Below are 18264 nucleotides of genomic sequence, written 5' to 3'. Positions count from 1 at the left end.
CCATCCTGTAGGTTTTTAGCAAATGCAAAGTCAGGCCGTGTTCTTACACATCTGAACCACAGTGGGGATATTGTGGTAGAAATCTCACTTCCTGTCTATGCACCTTTGATAGTTCAGCTGCTCTAACGCCGGAATTTCCCATCTTTGGGATAAAGTACTTTTCACTGCATTATCTTATCTTGTATTCAGGGGTCTCTTAATCTGTAGACACCTCAATACTAAGGCTGAGATTATACCCACTTGGTGACAGCTGCGGACAGTACAGATAAGACATTTTTTGATACTCCACCCTCCAAGCCCTGCTTAAAGTCCACCTGAAGGATTCATGGCCAAACAAGCTCATGTGGTCACAAAATGCTGGAGGGAACACGGACATTCCAACCGATTATAAAATTTACAGCAGTGAGACCTCGTCATACCCACATACGTGGAAACTTTGATACACTAGATTCTGAAGAATCTGGTGAGTCACTTTCCAACGCAAAGAAAGAAAAAAAAATCTAATTCCCAAAGAATGTACTCATCATTGGCGAGTACAAAACTAGAACTCGACATCTCAGTGAGGTCAAATATCAGCTCTCTGACGTTTATATGTATTGCACAACAGCACTTGCCAAAAAGCATTCAACTTCAGCATATGGAACAACGTATGTGCCTCCTAACAGTATGAACTGCATTTACAAAGAATGACAGATATTGATGATTGAGCAGTGAACTTTAATAAGTTATTCTCAAAACATCTGGCTTCCCACCTTGCCAGGAGTGCTAGGGGGAAAAAAAGAGAGGGAGAGAGAGAGAGAGAGAGAAAAGCAGTTACATTTATTAGATGCTGAGATGCCTCATTAGAGGCTGTGTGCACAAACATGAGGATCAGTTTTTATTTGATGGGTCATGATGAGTCTCTCCTCGTTAGTGAATGAAAAAATAAGTCAGGTCCTGTGGCACTGGAGAGACTGATAACGGTGAAGCTCTCGTCAGCAGAACTCATTTTTTCCCCCAAAGAAATTATTTAATTTTTCAATGGAAGTCCCCAGTGTGTATAGGCAGACAGTTTTCATTAGTGAACACGATTTCACTTTGTGTTGTAGGTGGAAAAGCGCTGGTTGAGGGGGTTTTCTGGTGCTTTTGCCCATTCTTTCTTCAATTGCTGTTTCAGTTGTGACAATCTCATGTTGGGATTCTCCTGTTTTAGACGAGGCATGTTTTCTTGCTCGTAAGCGGCAAATGCCGCTTTCATCCTGCGCTCCGGGTGACGGTCCAGGTCCTCGGGCCCCACGCTGAAACACAGGAAGACACACTGAGTGATTGTGTATTGTTAACATTTGCACAAGTACAACAGGAAGCCTCACGCATAATCAGAGGTTAGGGTTAGGTAGGGTTAGTACATATACGTTGTTACTGTGCTTAAGTTGAATTTTCAGGTACCTGTTTTTTCTACTCCTTACATTTTTAAAACAGGCTCATTACTTTTGCTTTAAAGCATTTGAGGAGAGTTATTATTACACATCACTGAAGGCCTCGAAATATCAAACCGATTTGAACCTAAACACATGAAAGGCAGTCATGTTCGTTTTAGTGCTGTCAGTGTTAATCTGGCTAAAATGACGTTAACGCCATAACCGCATTAATGCAGCAAATCTCTGTTATCGAGTTAGCGCAGATCGCCCCGTGCGTGAGGCTGCACGGCCCTAATACGTTAACGAGCTCGTTAACGCATTAGGGCCGTGCAGCCCCACGCACGGGGCGATCCGCGCTAACGGAGATTTGCTGCGTTAATGCGGTTATGGCGTTAACGTCATTTTAGCCAGATTGACGCTGACAGCACTAGTTCGTTTATTAATCACCAAAGGATGTCACATAAAAAGAGACGAAAGAGGCAAAACTGTGTTCAGTAGTCCGGGGTTAAAGTGGGTTGTGTTTTTATTTCTTTTTTGCCGCAACAGCAGAGTGACTGCAGGTGTCCGTAAGTTGCGTCTAATATAGCAACAGCGTAAACAGAATACTGTCAGTGTAGAGGATGAGAATCAGTCAGGACAACTCATGAAACATCAGGTGTGTAAGGTGTGTAGAAATTATTTTTCTATAAACAATTCCAGGGTTCCCCAACCTGCTGGATCTACTTTAACCTCTACCTGCTCTTCCTGTTTGAAGCAAAGTCACCCTCTAAAATTTTTCCTCTTTTTCTCTCCTGATGTTCTACTTCACTGATTTGAGCGGAATACCTTTATTAGAACTAAAATTTAGACTAAAATTAAGTTTGTTTTCCTACATACTAATATTATTTTATTGTCACATTAATGCAGAACAAGGTTCAGTTGGCTTTGTATAAAAGTAGATGGTAGAAGTGTTCTTTAAGGAGCTACTTTTACCTTTTTTACTTTGAGTACATTTCAAAGCCTGTACTTTTTTAGTTTTCCTAAGTAAAGAAGTTTAACCGGTACTTCAACTTTTACTGGAGTATTTTTTAATACTAGTATCTGTACTTCTACTTAATTACAGAATATCTGTACTTTTCCCACCTCTGGACATAATTAATACCTGAGAACAGCGATGGCATCTTCTATTGTTCTGGCTTCCACGGTTCCTTCTTCAGGGATAACTCTGTTCACATTCTCCTCCAATGGAGTTTCCAGGTGGCTTTTCTCTGTGGGAAGAAATTTTAACATGGCACAATTACAAATCTAGATCATCTATGAATCTTATGACGATTTTATTACTCTACAAGCACATGCTTGTCTTCAAAATGTGCTCAACCTTTCGGTTTGAGCTGGTCCTGCTCTTGCTGCTGCTGCTCATTGCGAAGCGTCTCCTCGATCTGTGCACGAGTCACTTTCCCACCAGATCCAGCGCCCTGCTGGGACCTGCCTTTCAGTCTAGCATTCTCCTCATCGAGAAGTCGCTGATTTTCCTTTTTCCTCTCAAGGAGTTCCAGCCTCTTTTTCTCCTTGTCATCCTGCAACATCAGAAAAAGTATCTGAGAGAAAAGACTCACTGCTCTTCTGTGCTTAAAGATTTGGTTATTTTGGTCACTACATGTATTAAGGCGCATGAGATTAGATCACAACCATACATGTACTGTCTGTACAGAGCACAATGAGTTTGAAAAAGAAATGACTAAATAAATCCCCGGACACATGTCTCTCCAGTCTAGTCAGTACATGTCTATGTATGACATGATGTGAAGCAGTGCAGAGTAATGCCTGATAATCTCTACTAAAGCAAACATAACACACAGCTTTTTTTCACATAGTAAGTCAAGTACCACTGCCTGAACACATGCAGATGCACTAACTGTTTTATATATACCCAATCAAGGCCTATTAACTAGATAATCTTTGACTACAACTGCTAATTTCTTTTTACCAGCATAAAAAGGATTTGTTTGACAGTACTAACTGGATTGACCAATACTCAGAACAAATGGAAAAGCCAAAGAACTCCGTGAAGATCTAAGAAGGAGAGCTGTATATTAACACAAGTTGGAAAGTTCACTTGGAGACATTTCCAAACAACTACAGATTCCAGGATCACCGGTTTAAACAGCTGTACAAGTTGTGTACAAGTTATTCAGATTTGTCACTTCTTTATCAAAGTCTGGAAGAACACCCAAAGTGTCATCCTGGGATGACAGCAAATTGGTTTAGGATGTTCAGGAACAACTCAGAAACTAAGCCTGTAAACTGCTGAAGCGCCACAGTGTCACTGACCACAGTGAAGCAAGTTTTATATCACCATGGACTGAGAAGGTATCAACAAAGAAAGAAGCCCAGGTTACAAAATCATCACCCTCAAATTTGACTGAAGCTGCCCACAAGGACAAGCCAAAGCCCTCTGGAGAAAAGTCAGCTGAGACAAAGATGGAATTATTTGGTCACAGTGACAAGAAGTGTGTTTGGACGAGTAAAGGTGAGGCTTTCAAACCTAAGAACATTGTAACAACTATCAATAATGGTGGTGGTAGCATAATGCTCTGGGGCTATTTTGTTGCTAGTGGTACTGGTACACTGCACAATGACTAAAAAGGAGGACTACCTTCAAATTCTTTAACTTCATGTCAAATCATCAACTAGATGGTTCAAACTTGGACACAGTTGAGTCTTCCAAAAGCACAATGATTCTAAACACGCATCAATGCTGGTTTTGGAATTGGTAACGCAGGCTATCATTAAACACATTTTCAGTAAATATGTGAACTACAAATTTACTGAAAATTTGCAAAGTATGCTTAGAAGTAGGTAGGGTGGTTGCCAGGAACCCATCCGATTTAAATGAAGTCTTGGTAGAGTCTTATTCTACCACTTTTCCAAGAAGAGTAATCAAATATCCAGCCAGAAGATAATGGATGGCTGCCAAAAGCATCTAGTCAAGGTGCTATGGGATAGTTAAAGAAATACGTACTGGTTGGGATTGGTTAGTTTGTCAGTGCTAACTTCTTTCAGCTGCTCTCATATGTGTGTATATATATATATATATATATATATATATATATATATATATATATATATATATATATATATGCTCTGAGAGACTGCTATGACACCACAGACTGGGATGTGCTCCTGAGCCCACATGGTGAGGACATAGAGGGGGCGACACACTGTCTTACAGACTACCTCAACTTTTGTGTGGACACAGTCGCCCCTGCTAAGACGGTACGGTGTTATCCTAATAACAAACCGTGGGTAACACAGGAAGTCAAACCTGTCCTCAACATGAAGAAGAAGGCTTTCAGGAGCAAAGTGAAGGAGGAGATGAAAGCAGCACAGCGGGAGGTGAAACGCTGCCTGAGGGAAGCAAAGGACACCTACAGCAGGAAGGCGGAGCAGAAGTTGGAGAGGAACAATATGAGGGAGGTCTGGAATGGTGTGAAAACCATCACAGGCCACAACACCAAGAAAAGCACAGTGGGGGGGACTGTGGAGAAGGCAAACGAACTCAACAACTTCTTCAACAGGTTTGACCAGCCCACAACCCCCCCACCCTCACCTTCACTACAGAGTCCTCTCCCCACTCTCCTACCTCCCTCGCTTCCCCCCCTTCCTGACACCATGACACCCCCCTCCTCCAATCCCTCTTTCAGCAGCAAGACATCTCCCCCCCTCCCCTCCTCCCAAATATCTCCCAGTGTCACAGTGGATCAGGTCAGGAGACAACTGAGGAAGCTTCGCTCCAGAAAGGCAGCAGGCCCAGACAAGGTGTGTCCTAGGATGCTAAAGGCGTGTGCTGCTGAACTTGGGGAGCCGCTACAACGAGTCTTCAACCTCAGTCTGCGACTGGGGAGAGTGCCCGCCCTATGGAAGACATCCTGCATCGTCCCGGTCCCCAAAAGGAACCGGCCCAATGAGCTGAATGACTTCCGACCGGTGGCACTGACGTCACATCTTATGAAGACTCTAGAGCGGCTCTTCCTCAACCTCCTCCGACCACAGGTACAACATGCCCAGGACCCACTACAGTTTGCATACAAGGCGGGTGTCGGAGTGGAGGATGCCATCCTGTACCTCCTACACAGAGCCCACTCACACCTGGATGGGGGAAAAGGCACGGTCAGGATCCTGTTTCTTGACTTTTCCAGTGCCTTTAATACCATCCGGCCCTGTATGCTTCAGGAAAAACTGAACAGGATGGAGGTGGACCCCTGCCTGGTGGCTTGGATCTCCGACTACCTCACCGACAGACCACAGTACGTCAGGCTGAAGGACATCACGTCTGACACAGTGGTCAGCAGCACAGGAGCACCACAGGGAACTGTGCTGTCCCCTCTTCTCTTCACCCTGTACACCTCTGACTTCTGCTACAACTCTGAATTATGCCATATTCAGAAGTTTGCAGATGACACGGCCATCATGGGGTGTATCTGGGATGATCAGGAAGAGGAGTACAGAAGTCTGGTGAGGAACTTTGTCGCATGGAGTCACACAAACCACCTGCAACTCAACACCTCAAAGACTAAGGAACTGGTTGTGGACTTCGGGAGGTCTAGAGCAGGTCCACTGCCGGTTCAGATAGAGGGGGAGGAGGTGGAGGTGGTCAACAAGTACAAGTACCTCGGGCTGTGGGTGGACAATAAACTGGACTGGTCATGCAACACAGAGCACCTGTATAAAAAAAAGCCCAAAGCCGACTGTACTTCCTCAGGAGGCTGAGGTCTTTTAACATCTGCAGGAAGCTCCTGAGGATGTTTTACCAGTCGGTGGTTGCTGGAGTACTTTTCTATGCTGTGGTGTGCTGGGGGAGCAGCACAGCAAAGAAGGACTCATCCAGGCTGGAGAAACTGATCAGGAAGGCTAGCTCTGTGGTCAGCATGAAGCTGGACACTCTGGTGACAGTGGCAGAGAAAAGGACATTAAAGAAACTGATGGACATTATGAACAATGCTGGGCATCCTCTGCACACGGCCATAAACAACCAGAAGAGTCTGTTCAGTGACAGGTTGCTTCTCCCCAAGACAAGAACTAACAGACTTAAAAACTCCTTTGTCCCACACGCCATCAAACTGTTTAACTCCTCTCTGGAGGGGAGAGGGAGGGGAAACAGGAGGACAAAGGAGGGGGGAACAACTAAGCTGTAGTGCCTCTTCACCTCACTGTTCACTACCTTGTGGAATACTTTTTGTAAATAGTCAACAGTGCAATAGACCTCAATACTTGAAATGTGCAATTCACTTGTATTTTTATTTTTTATTCCTATTTATTCTATTTATCCCCTTTGTATATTTTATTTATATTTGTCTCTGTATTTATATATGTGTGTGTATGTGTGTATATATATATATAACATTCTGTAACTGTAACTTCTGTCGGTGCTGTGCTTTTTTGGAAATCGAATTTCCCAGAGGAACCCACCCGAGGGATTAATAAAGTTCTATCTTATCTCTCTCTCTCTCTCTCTCTCTCTCTCTCTCTCTATCTCTCTCATATATATATATATATATATATATATATATATATATATATATATATATATATATATATATACATACATACATACATATATATATTCAAGTATATATATCTTCAAGTACATTGAAGATGAAATTGTACTTCACACCTGGCTAAAGAAAGAGCTTACCTTCCTTTGCTCTTTTTTGAGTACATGCTTGTCAGTTTCCTGCCAGAGAGCATCTTCTTCTTGCTGCTTCTTGCGGGCGTCTGCCACTGCCTTAGCCTCAGCTTTTCGGGCTCTGGCCGTGGCCGCCTTGGAGTTCTCACCCTGGAATTTCTTTGGCATCCCAACAGCTGTTTTTCAACTGAGGGACAAGCCAAGACAAGAGGGCCAAGATAAGACTAAGAAACGTTTCAATACTGACGCACAATATTGAGCCAGACTTTTTATTTTGAATGCAACACAATAAAAAAACACATTCTCGAGGCATTTATCAACGGATATATTGTTCATTTATAGAACGTTTACATGACAGGCAATGCGCAGGAGCTCTTTCAGGACCTTAACATTTATCTTCAGCTGGATCGTAGGTTACATAACACACAGTTCGTGTAAATAGTTAACTTAATTAGCTATACTTTGGCCTGAAAACGGCAATGCATACTTTAATCTCCACAATCATTGAAATGGTTGCAGTTTGCCTGTCAGTACAGCTAGTTAGCATCAGCTAGCTGCAGTTGGCTTGAGGATGCGCCAGACTTGTTTGGCTATCAACTACATTCCCGTTTCCTCTGTTACTTAGCCAAATTTTAGCTGATATGACATTCCCAATGACATACGTTAAGTTAATTATAAACGTGGTTTCATACCAGTAATGAAAGAAGAACCAGGTCGTAGGTAGACGACAGTTTACTGTTATTTCGAAGCGGCATCCGCCACCTCCTCTCCGAAAACCAGCGCGCTCACTGATGACGTTACGCAGCACAATTATACTGTAAACAGCTAGGACTGTAGAAAATAGTAAACATGTGTTTTTGTTAATTCTTTGTTAAACTTCAAAATGATTAAACACACATTTCAGTATGGTCATGAGTATGGAAGCAAGTTTTTTTTAATTATATAAATTGAAATTTCAAGATACTAATTTTGAGAAATAACCCAATTACTAGATTGTTAAAAATTCTTTTATTTTATACATTCATTTGTTTTTTCCGGTGGCGGGAATATATGGAAGCTCGTTTCCACCACAATAAATAAATAACTACAGTTTGTAACTTAAAAATTCTTGTTATTATTTTTTTTTAAAATCTAGTATGTTTACATTTTGAGAAGCTAACACGAAATTTACGATAACACCTGGAAATACTGAATTTATATGTATCCAAAAAAAACAGCAAAAAAACAAAACAAAACAATCCCCCTCTGGCCCCTGCTGGTGGTCTCAATCCTTCAAGCTTGGGTCCTCTGGGAGCTTGAGGGTCCTACACAGTATCTTAGCTGTTCCTAGGACTGCACTCCTCTGGAAAGATGTTGTACCTGGGATCTGCTGGGGCCAGTCACATAGCTTGTTGGTCACTGCACCAAGTGCTCCGATTACCACTGGGATCACTGATGCCTTCACGTTCCACATCTTCTCAAGCTCAGCCCTTGGTAGTTTTCAAGCTTCTTGTGTTGTGCTTCTTCCTGATGTTGCTGTCACTCAGAATAGCAATCCATCTCCAATTGCTCCATTCCATAGTTGGTATCCATAGTTATGACTTGATGGCTGCTTTTGCTAGAGGCTTGAAGTTGGCCTCTAGTGTTTTTTGCCACATTCCCAATGAGTTCCTGAGGAATGCTCTTAGAGTCCTGTTGATATTGTACGCTTCTAGGAATTCCATGATCCATGTGTGGGGCACTGAGTCATAGGCCTTCTTGTAGTTAATCCAGACAGTGCACAGGTGGGTCAGTCTGGTCTTGCAGTCTCAAGCGGCTGTTCTGTATCTGTCTGTTTTGCCCCTCTGGTATTACTGCCAGTTCCTTTCTGTGCCCTGCTCATGTATTGATCCACAAGCCTGTTCTTCTCAGCTGTTATGATGCCTGACAGGAGCTTCCATGTCATACTGAGGCAGGTTTTTTCCAGTAGTTGGATGAAACCGGCCTCTTCTAGGGATGCTCGGGGATCAGAACTGTCTGGCCTTCAGTTAGCCATTCCGGGTGTGTGTCATCTACTAGCAGCTGGTTTATTTGTGCAGCCACGTCTTAGACACCCCTTTCTTCAGCTCTGATAGTTGGTTAACTTCCCTCTGTGCTACCTTGATCTTAGCCTCTAGTCTCCTTCTCTATGGAGGATACTACTCTTTGTGGCTGTTCATCTTAATGCCAAGCATCTCCATGATCACTGCAGCCATGGTGTAGATCAGCCAGTTGGCTAATACAGGTAAACCCAGTTTTATCATTTGACTGTGGCCATCTTAGCTTTGTCTTTAATGTCCAGGGTGAATGAGGTTTGTTTTTTAATCCACCTCACCACACTTTGCATCACTGTAGGTAATCAATGGACCTTACATACTTATATCAAGCACTGACTGCTGCAAATCTTCAGAATTGCAACAGTTTCTTTTTTTCTCCACCTTTCATTTATCCCTATATGTCTATTTTTTGTCATATTTTGAGCACATAAACTAAAAAAAACCTAAAAGATTCTTCACCACTAGTAAGTCATTTATTTAATGGCTACAGAGGTGTGAAAACTACTCAAATGTTGTGCCATATAAAGTATAAAATTTCAAAATATGGTTGACTCTCTCAGAGAATAATAAAATGTCACAACACACAGAGGACATGTTAAAATAAAATATTTAATATTTTATTATGACAAATATTTTACTCAAATATCAAAGAACATGAACTATATTGACAATTAAGGTTCAAAAACAGCACGCTGTGAAACAATAATGCATATTTCTTGGACGGTCTAACTAGAGCTGGAATAAAAACTAGCTGGAGCTCATCATGTGTGAGTGTTCTTTATTCAGAAGTCATTGTCACTTTCCTCAAGCAGGGGGGGCCTCATACCCCCTCTTGAGGGTCGAGGACCCCTGGATATGGGGTCCTCCAAGCTCTCGTCCTCCAAATCCTTGCTCTCGTCCTCCTCACCTTCGTCATCTTCCTCATCATCCTCGTCCACATCAATCTCACTATCTTCAGTCTGGGAACAGCAGTGAATAATGACCACAACAATTAGAGTCCAGTCCAATGCACGACTGAAAATATTTCCAACACAAAATGTGAAACCACAACAGAAATCGCTATGTTCATCAGAAAAGGGATTTGGGTGTGGGGGGGCATAACCACGTCCATGACTCGTTTAAAGGGAGCTCCTGCAGTACATGAAAAATCCACCCTGTAATCCAACTCAGAAACACCATCATAGTTAAAAAATGAAATGGTTAAAATCTTCTCTGGATGAGAAACAGTTCTATGCCTGTAGCTACATCAGTGTACAATGAAATCACAAGACTGGTAATGGAAATAACAGAAATAAATGTTTAAAAAAGGGCTTTACAAAGGCTTTGGACCCACTTCTGCTTTTCTGTCTGGAGTAGCTTGAACATAATCATCAGGCTATGTCATGTGGGATATTCCCTACTGTATGAGGATTTGAGAATGGATTTTTCTTTTAGATGCACGAAGAGGAAAAGGGGAGTGAACTAGATCTTGGTCCGGCACAAACCTTTCCTTTCCGGTGTTTTTTCTTATGGGGGAATGATGTTCTGGAAACAGCTAAAAGGGCCTTAGATAACAAGTTGGAAACCGAAAACGGGGAAGAAACTGATCAGAGATTGAACAGGAGAATCAGCTAGAAATGACAGATAAAGGTTAAAGTGCAAGTCATGAGCAGTGAGCACCATCTGGGACACCTGCAAGCCAAAATCAACACAAAAGAACTCAAGTATAGCTCAGCAAAAGAGGAGAAAAAGAAACCAAGGAAGTTAAAAGATTACTAACCTCATCACTGTCACCACCCTGCATGTTCCCGATGAAACGTGCTCCTCTGCCTAAAGGAGGGACACAAGGAGGCAATGTTCAAGGAACGTGAAAGGTGTTGTTATTGCATGGCTTGATGTTCTTTGGTTTTTTGAGAACCAATCAGTGTCTACATTAAACACTGCAGCATGAATGTGTGTGATGTTTGATAGAAAGCACTTAGACACAGTAAACAACCAGACCATCTACTTAAATAATGGCTTCACTTTATGCAGGTGAGAATTGATCATAACATGGATGTGGCTATCCCCAGTCTGCATACCTGTCATGAGGCCATTTCGTGTGAGATGTGGCTTAGCGGGACGCAATTCCTCCATGTCACTGTCTGAACCTTCATCCTCGGGAACGTCTATGTCCGAGTCCTCGTCTTTCACTGTAGACGACATATCGTGTGAAAGTAGTGTGAAAAGTTATAGAAAGGTTTGGATGGGATTGTGCGACAGGTTTTTGTCTTTAACTCTGTGTTTGTTTATCTTACAGGAACTCTTCATCAGCTCCCTTTCCTCTTCTCTCAGTTTGCTCTGCATTAACCTCAGAGTGTTTTCAGCTTCCTGCAGCGGAGAAAGAAAATAACACAGACATAAAGTTTGCATGTGCATGACTGGGACAAATTGTATGAATGTTAGTCATACAATTTTATGGGACATTCATTTGTAGAACATTTGAGAAAAAATGCTTTGCATATTGTATATTCACGCACCTCAAACCTCTCCTGTTCCAGTCTGTGGTACTCATTAAGCTGAGACTCCAGAAAGGAGAGGTTTCTGAACTTCTCCACGTAGGTCTCATAGTGTTTCTGCAGATCTTCCTCGATCTTCTCGTATTCATCCATGAACGCTGGTCTAAGAGGTTAAGGAAGAACAATAACCTGTTTGTCTAAGTTTTGTTTAAAGACTTGTTTTTAGTTGAGGAGAGAAAACTTCATACCCACCTGACACTCTGCAGGGTCTGGAGCCTCTTCCGATTCCTCTCCAACTCCTGCTTCTTCTTTTCTATCTTGCCATCCAGAGTGGCCTCATCGGAAACAACGTTATTCAGCATGTCTTTGGTCTTATCCACACTTTTCTTTAACACAAAGACATAGCAACAAAGTCAGTATTACGGTACTTGGGAGGTATAAGCATGTCCCCTGTGAATTTTGAAATCTGCTACCAAAATTACAGACCAAAACCTCCTTGATGGCAGCTCTCAGGGCCTTTTCAGTCTCAATGATCTCCAGAGGTCTGGCAATGGCTGCACTTCTCATTTCCTGTGAGCAAAGTGAAAATAAAGACAGCAAAGTAAACCCCTGTGCTACTGAATGATGTCTTTCAAAGAGACAGCCCAATAATTGTACAACTACGTTCATCTGAAATTATATTTACTGTAAAAAAATTAAAAAAATGTTACTGAGCTCACCAGCACTCAGATTTGAACAGCTGAACATTAAAATGTTAGTTAAGTTAGTCACCGTTTCTTAAAATCATATCCATGTTTTCCCCTTACCCTTAAGTCCACCTCCTTCCCCAGTAAGTCATATAAGGATGCTCCTTTGGACGTGACCTCGGACGCCAGCTGCCGAGCTGCTTTAAGATCTGAAATCTAGAATAAAGACAACGTGAGAGCTAATCAGAAAGTTTTTTCCTCTACCAAGGATTTACTATAATATTGATTTTTAAAAATAAAAAATAACAAACACGTAGAAAAAGCTATCTCCATGTAAAAACAATGTTTTAAATGATATAAAGCAAAGATTAAAAAGTAAATAATATGGTTTGTGTAGATTAAAGATACCACCTGGTTATTGTACAGCTTGATTTATAGTCTTGTAGAGCACACACTGCAGAAACATCCTTGTTTCTATTTATACTTGTACTCTTGTTATTTTTGCGGGACGGTGCATAGGATGTGGGACGAAAAGCACAGGTTAAAGTGTTGGATATACATCCGTATACAGAGCTGTGCAAAAGCCACCCTTCATTTAAAAATATGCTTTATTACCAAGAAGCCAGCCCTTGTTAGGATTTTCAAAAGTGGTCTTGAGACCTTTATAACTAAGAGTCTGTCGCAAAATTTAATACAAAAAATGTCAAAGACAAAAACACTGTTTGACAGGCATAAAAAATGATTTTTGCAACAACAAAAGAACTATTAGTTGAAAATGTGCCATATCTAAGGAAACCAGGCCAACAGGCCTAAAAAAATAATTTAGGCCAAAAAAGGTGCACAGTGTCTGAAAGTTATGTCCTTAAGGAATAAAACAAAAGAAAATCCAGCAAAGACATGATACAAGACCTGAGACCTTTCAGTAATGCAGCTATCGTTTACCAAAGCTTCAGTAAGAAAAGGCTGAAGCATAACAAATTACACAAGACCTGCACTAAAAATTAGTGACAACACGTCTTATGAAGCGAATCACTGCCAATATGTTCAGGGGTTATGAGAGAGGTACAGCAGTGTCTACAGCCATGTGTAAAACACTGTAGAGGCTCTGTCATGGTTGGAGGCTGCATTTCAGCCAGTGGTGATGTGGATCTTGTCAATATTTATAGTAAAATGGGAACAGAAAAGAACCATCAGTTTTTGATCTGCCATGCAATACCATCTGGAAAGCGTTTGATTGTCAGCGACTTCCTTTTTAGCATGGCAATGATTTCAAACACACTGCCAGTGTAGAAGAAAAACAGAGGAGCACTATCAGACATGAACTGACCTTCCCAGATCCCGTATCTCAACATTATTGAAGCAGTGTGGAATCATCTTGCCAGAAAACCTAAACAAAAGACAGCCAGCATCCAAAGCAGAGCTTTGAATGTCCTTTGAGGAGCTTGGAGAACTATTCTTGAATTTATGTCCCTGGATGGCCCGTCTCCTGCAGAGAGCTTTGTTGTTGATGTAGACAGCCTACAAAGTATGTGGTGCAACTAGTCTGTAGGCAATTCTTGTTTGTTCTGTTGTTGGTCCATCAGCCAGCAGTGGAGAAGAGTGAAGTTGTAACATAAAAAAATCTGAAGTGAAACCGAGTGTTGAAAACAATGAAACGTGTCCACTACAGCCGCTGTCTGTACTTCTCATACTATATATATTTTTTTAATATTTGAAGAGTTTTTTTTGCGGTTCTCACATTCCCTTTGAACCCTCCTGTTGCTTCCTTCCCTTTTCTGGCCAACTTGTCAGCCAGTCAGCATTCGACAGATACATAGGTCATTCGATCTTGGACTGCATAGGAGCACATCTACAGTAGACAAAAATCACTGTCTGTCAAAACAGAAATGTGGAAAAAGACAGGCACATTTACAGGACTACAAATTACACTTATTAGCCATGGACTGGCCCTCCCAGAGCCCGGACCTCAACATTATTGAAGCAGTGTGGGCTCGTCTGGACAGAAAACCAAACAAAAGACAGTGAACATTCAAAGAAAAACACTGAATGTCCTTCAAGAAGCCTGGAGAACTATTCCTGAGAATTACTCAGAAATGAGAAGAAAACTTGGCTAACGGAGTTCAGGCTGTGTTGAAGAATAAAAGGTGGTCACACAAAATTAAGCTTGTTAGAATTGTACAAAAAAGATTTTTGCACAGCACTGTATGTCAGAGCTGGATACAATTTAGTACTAAGACTCAATCTTAAGGAAAATTAAGACAATCTGTTGCTTCTAACATTAATTATTCAGTTTACGTCAAAACCTAAGTATCTATTGTCTTACATTTGTGTGCATGGTGATTCTATCACAATACTTTGCAGATGAACAGCTTGGAAAATGTTTGGAAGTGACTGCTGGTGAATAGAGTCTTAACCAGCCATGTCTATGTCACCAATTCACAGTTGTTCCATTGTATAATAACAGAAACATAAACGCAAGTAAATGCAAAAAGCTCAATTTATCCTGCACTGAAGCACAAAAGGTAATGTAAAAACACAACCTACAGCCCTGTGCTGTTCATAAGATTAAAGCCATTTATTAGTGTTAGCCACATTAATTAGACAACGTGCTAACACTGACAATTTTATACTTGTTGTTGGGATCTGAATACACAGCATCCTCAGAACATTTAGTAGACTTTGCTCATCGCTGAGACATTTTACAGCTGCAGTTAGCAGAAGTGGCTCTGGTGAGGAAATAAGAATTGCTGTTTCATTCTGAAACACTGCATATATGGTGTTTGCTTTAATTTATCTTGGTTTCAAACACTTCCCCAAATTAAATGTCACCCAGTGCCCATTTTCTTTTTTAAATTCCACAGGAATGAGAGTCTCATAATGTAAATAAAGTATGTGACTGAGGATTTAGTAAAACTGGCATAACATTACACACAGCGTAGTTTGCACCTCACCCGAGAGCCAAGGTCAAACTTGAACTTGCTGTTGTCCTGCTCAACTTTGTCTCCCAGAGCCATCTGCTTGGTTTTCATAGCACTGTACAGGACTGAGGTGATCTTCAGCATCTCTTTCACTGCATAGCCGTCAGCCTGGTAGAGACGCTTAGTGTTCAGCTTGATGTGAGCCTTTGTTGCCTGGAACACAAGGAGACACTGTTTAAGATGCAGTAATAACAGACGTTCATTTGCCAAGAATAAACTCTACAGTCTATAAAAAACTTCCAAGAATACGTCACCATGAACTGGGCCACAGCCTTGATGAAGAATATCCTGTCAGCTTCTGTGTCCACATCAGTAGGAACATCACTCTGAGGTTCATATCTATAAGGATGAAAAGAATGAAAGGGTGCAAAAGGCAAAGAAAAGCAAAAATATATCACAGTATCCTCCACTAGAACCATGATGCTTTAACATGGCCGTGTCCAAATGCAGACAGAAAAATGTGGAGGACAGAACAGTGGCAGTATTATTTAGATAAACAATTTGACTTTTTTTAGGCTCAAGCATACCTCTTCACAAGCCATTTCAGGATTTCTGCCACAAGAGAGAAATTTGGAGTCCTGAAGTTCTCCATAGAGATCAAGCGAGGATATCCCAAGGCCCTCATCATTTCTGTGAAATCTGACACATAACATAAAACTCCAATTAACTTCTCACTCAGTTATCTTCTTAAAACAAACAAACAAACCAAAAAAGTGGTCACTACAAACAGCGAAGAGCAGACAGTAAACAACACTTACTTCTTAAATCTCGGAAAGACATTTTCAGCCGATTGCACTGTGCGCCAAAGCTTAGACCACTTTGTCCTCTAGCAGGAAAAAAGAAAGAGCATGTGTTAACAGCAGACGAGCTACCGACTGTGCACGTAGGTTTCTCTCCGAGACTGGCAGGTTTTCAGTGAGAATTTAGTGTTTGGGGTTTATTAAATTAGAGCTGACGTGATTATCATTCACGACATAAAACTTTGTGCATATCAGCAGATGCTAAAATACAGACTTCAGTCACTATTTTAAAAAACTGTAAAACCAACTGTGATAGAATCACCGACGATTTCCCCGCTGATTTGTATTCCCGCACAGGACACCGTATGTTATATGTGAACCCTAATCTTGGTTTAAGCAGCATGTTTATGACTACAAAGCATAGCTAGCTCGTAGCAGGATTTAAGTGAGTAGAAAGCTATCGCTTTTTGTAGTTTTTGGCTAACCTTAGGTTAATCAGTGAAAAGACAGTATATATATTTTCAACGATGAAGTTAGCTGTTATTAAACGTAACACGTTGTGTTTCGGGCATCATTACCTGTTCTAGTTGTTCCAAGCTAAGTGATCGGTGGCCGCTATGAGAGACGGTCTCTATGGAAACCAAAATCTTCTACGGAAGCTCAATACACTCAAAAATACTATCTGCGATAAAATATCTTACGCAAACCGTGGGCGAGGGGGTGGGGACTTCACGGTGTGCATCACCAAGACTGTGCTGTACATATATATAAGTAGGAGTAGTGTACACTTGTTTTACACTACAATAAGTTTTTAAAAAGGTTTTTAATTTACACCTTTTATGAATATGTTTTCTATACTTTTATTATCTTTTTTTTTTTACACTTATAAAATTTATGTTTCCCTCGCTGTTTGCAAAGGTTGCACAGGAACTAACCAACACAGTGACTGGGAAGAAAATGAAAAAAACCAAACTAAAAGAGGAATGTATAAACAAGAAACAATCACAGGGTATCAGAAAAAATATTCACATAGATTATTGGTTTAAAATGTGAAGAAGTTTTATATTTATACTCTGCTCTGTGGGCAATAGGATTGTTACCAGTGAGCAGGATTTTAAGAGTGTTCTACAATAATTCAAAGAAACCAAAATCATCATTGAAACGTTTCAGGATTTTTCTGTTCATGGGTTAGAAACATTCGAGTAGATGGGAGAAAACAAGACAGGATGTGTTACTTTCAAGGGGCCATATTTATTATATGCTGTTGTCATTCAACCCTAAGCCTTGATATTATGTCCAAGAACTGTAGGGACATCTGAGGTGTGCATTTCAGGTTGATGTCAAATCCACAATTCCACTCTATACAGTGTAGTTGTGTGCCATTGTGGCACAACTGTAAAAAATAAAGAAATAAATGGAAACTTTCTATGTTCTATTGTGAATAAAATGTGGGCTTATGAGATTTCCAAAATCATTGAATTCTACATTTTACACACTGTCCCAAAACATAAAACAAAGCAGATAATTTGCATGTTAATACCAAATCATTTGCCAAAAACATAAAAAGGTGGGTGTATTAAAAATATATCAAAGAAATACTTTGGTTAAAAGCAACTATTAATTAATACCCAATTAAAAGTTTTTGAATAAAAGGTATATGGAAACAGGCACTGGAGAGAAGTGTTAATCATTTGGCAAAGAAAAGAACATTGTGGTTAGTAAAAACGACAGATTGGACTGGGAAGCACCCCCCATAGTTTAGGCTACATAACTGTAGTCATTGGATTTTTACATTATATCTGTAGAAACCTAAACTAAACTTTCAAATATAAAGTGGAAAGCACAGTATTTGCATCTTTAGTTGAACGTAAAGCAGCACAAGATGGAAAAAGTCAAATAAAATGCTTCAGAATTATCATTTGAATAAAAAGTCTTATTGAAATGTGGAAGAGTGCATTTTTCCTGCATTTGTGTGAAGTGTGTAGAGCAGGGATGTCAAACTGATTTTTCATTGTGGGACATGTGCAGCTAACTTTGATTGTAAGTGAACCAAGTGAAACCAGCGAAACTCCCCTTTCTGTCATTGTAAAGACATTTAGGTAAACATCTAAACCCTGAATTATCTTTATATAGGAAAATAATTTCCTGTTTCGTCCATGATAAAAGGTGTAAAATAGTAAATAGAATAGAATACTTTTATTTGTCAATTTCTTCAAATGTACTTGCCATACAAAGGAATTGAAATTACGTTTCACACTGTCCCATGC

General features: G+C 40.6%; 2 protein-coding genes across 2 annotated transcripts; both read right to left on the bottom strand.

The window, feature by feature from the left end:
- Nucleotides 1–705: 705 nt before the first annotated feature.
- ccdc124 (coiled-coil domain containing 124) lies at nucleotides 706–7858 on the bottom strand. The gene is made up of 5 exons (XM_080883146.1): nucleotides 7755–7858; nucleotides 7072–7249; nucleotides 2755–2953; nucleotides 2539–2644; nucleotides 706–1277 (listed from the first exon to the last, which is right to left on the bottom strand). The coding sequence occupies exons 2-5, from the start codon at nucleotides 7228–7230 to the stop codon at nucleotides 1073–1075; spliced, it is 669 nt and encodes a 222-aa protein (XP_080739272.1). The 5' UTR covers nucleotides 7231–7249; nucleotides 7755–7858; the 3' UTR covers nucleotides 706–1072.
- Nucleotides 7859–9711: 1853 nt separating this feature from the next.
- Nucleotides 9712–16664, bottom strand: cluap1 (clusterin associated protein 1). Its single transcript, XM_080883121.1, has 13 exons — nucleotides 16576–16664; nucleotides 16016–16083; nucleotides 15785–15896; nucleotides 15512–15596; nucleotides 15231–15410; nucleotides 12400–12495; nucleotides 12080–12163; nucleotides 11846–11979; nucleotides 11615–11756; nucleotides 11393–11465; nucleotides 11177–11287; nucleotides 10876–10925; nucleotides 9712–10075 (listed from the first exon to the last, which is right to left on the bottom strand). The coding sequence occupies exons 2-13, from the start codon at nucleotides 16035–16037 to the stop codon at nucleotides 9899–9901; spliced, it is 1266 nt and encodes a 421-aa protein (XP_080739247.1). The 5' UTR covers nucleotides 16038–16083; nucleotides 16576–16664; the 3' UTR covers nucleotides 9712–9898.
- Between the last annotated feature and the right edge of the window lie 1600 nt (nucleotides 16665–18264).

The sequence above is a fragment of the Rhamphochromis sp. 'chilingali' genome (genome assembly GCF_963969265.1).
Source record: "Rhamphochromis sp. 'chilingali' genome assembly, chromosome: 5".
Classification (NCBI taxonomy): domain Eukaryota; kingdom Metazoa; phylum Chordata; class Actinopteri; order Cichliformes; family Cichlidae; genus Rhamphochromis; species Rhamphochromis sp. 'chilingali'.
Note: the sequence above shows the minus strand (reverse complement) of the source record. Positions and strands in the feature narration are given on the sequence as shown.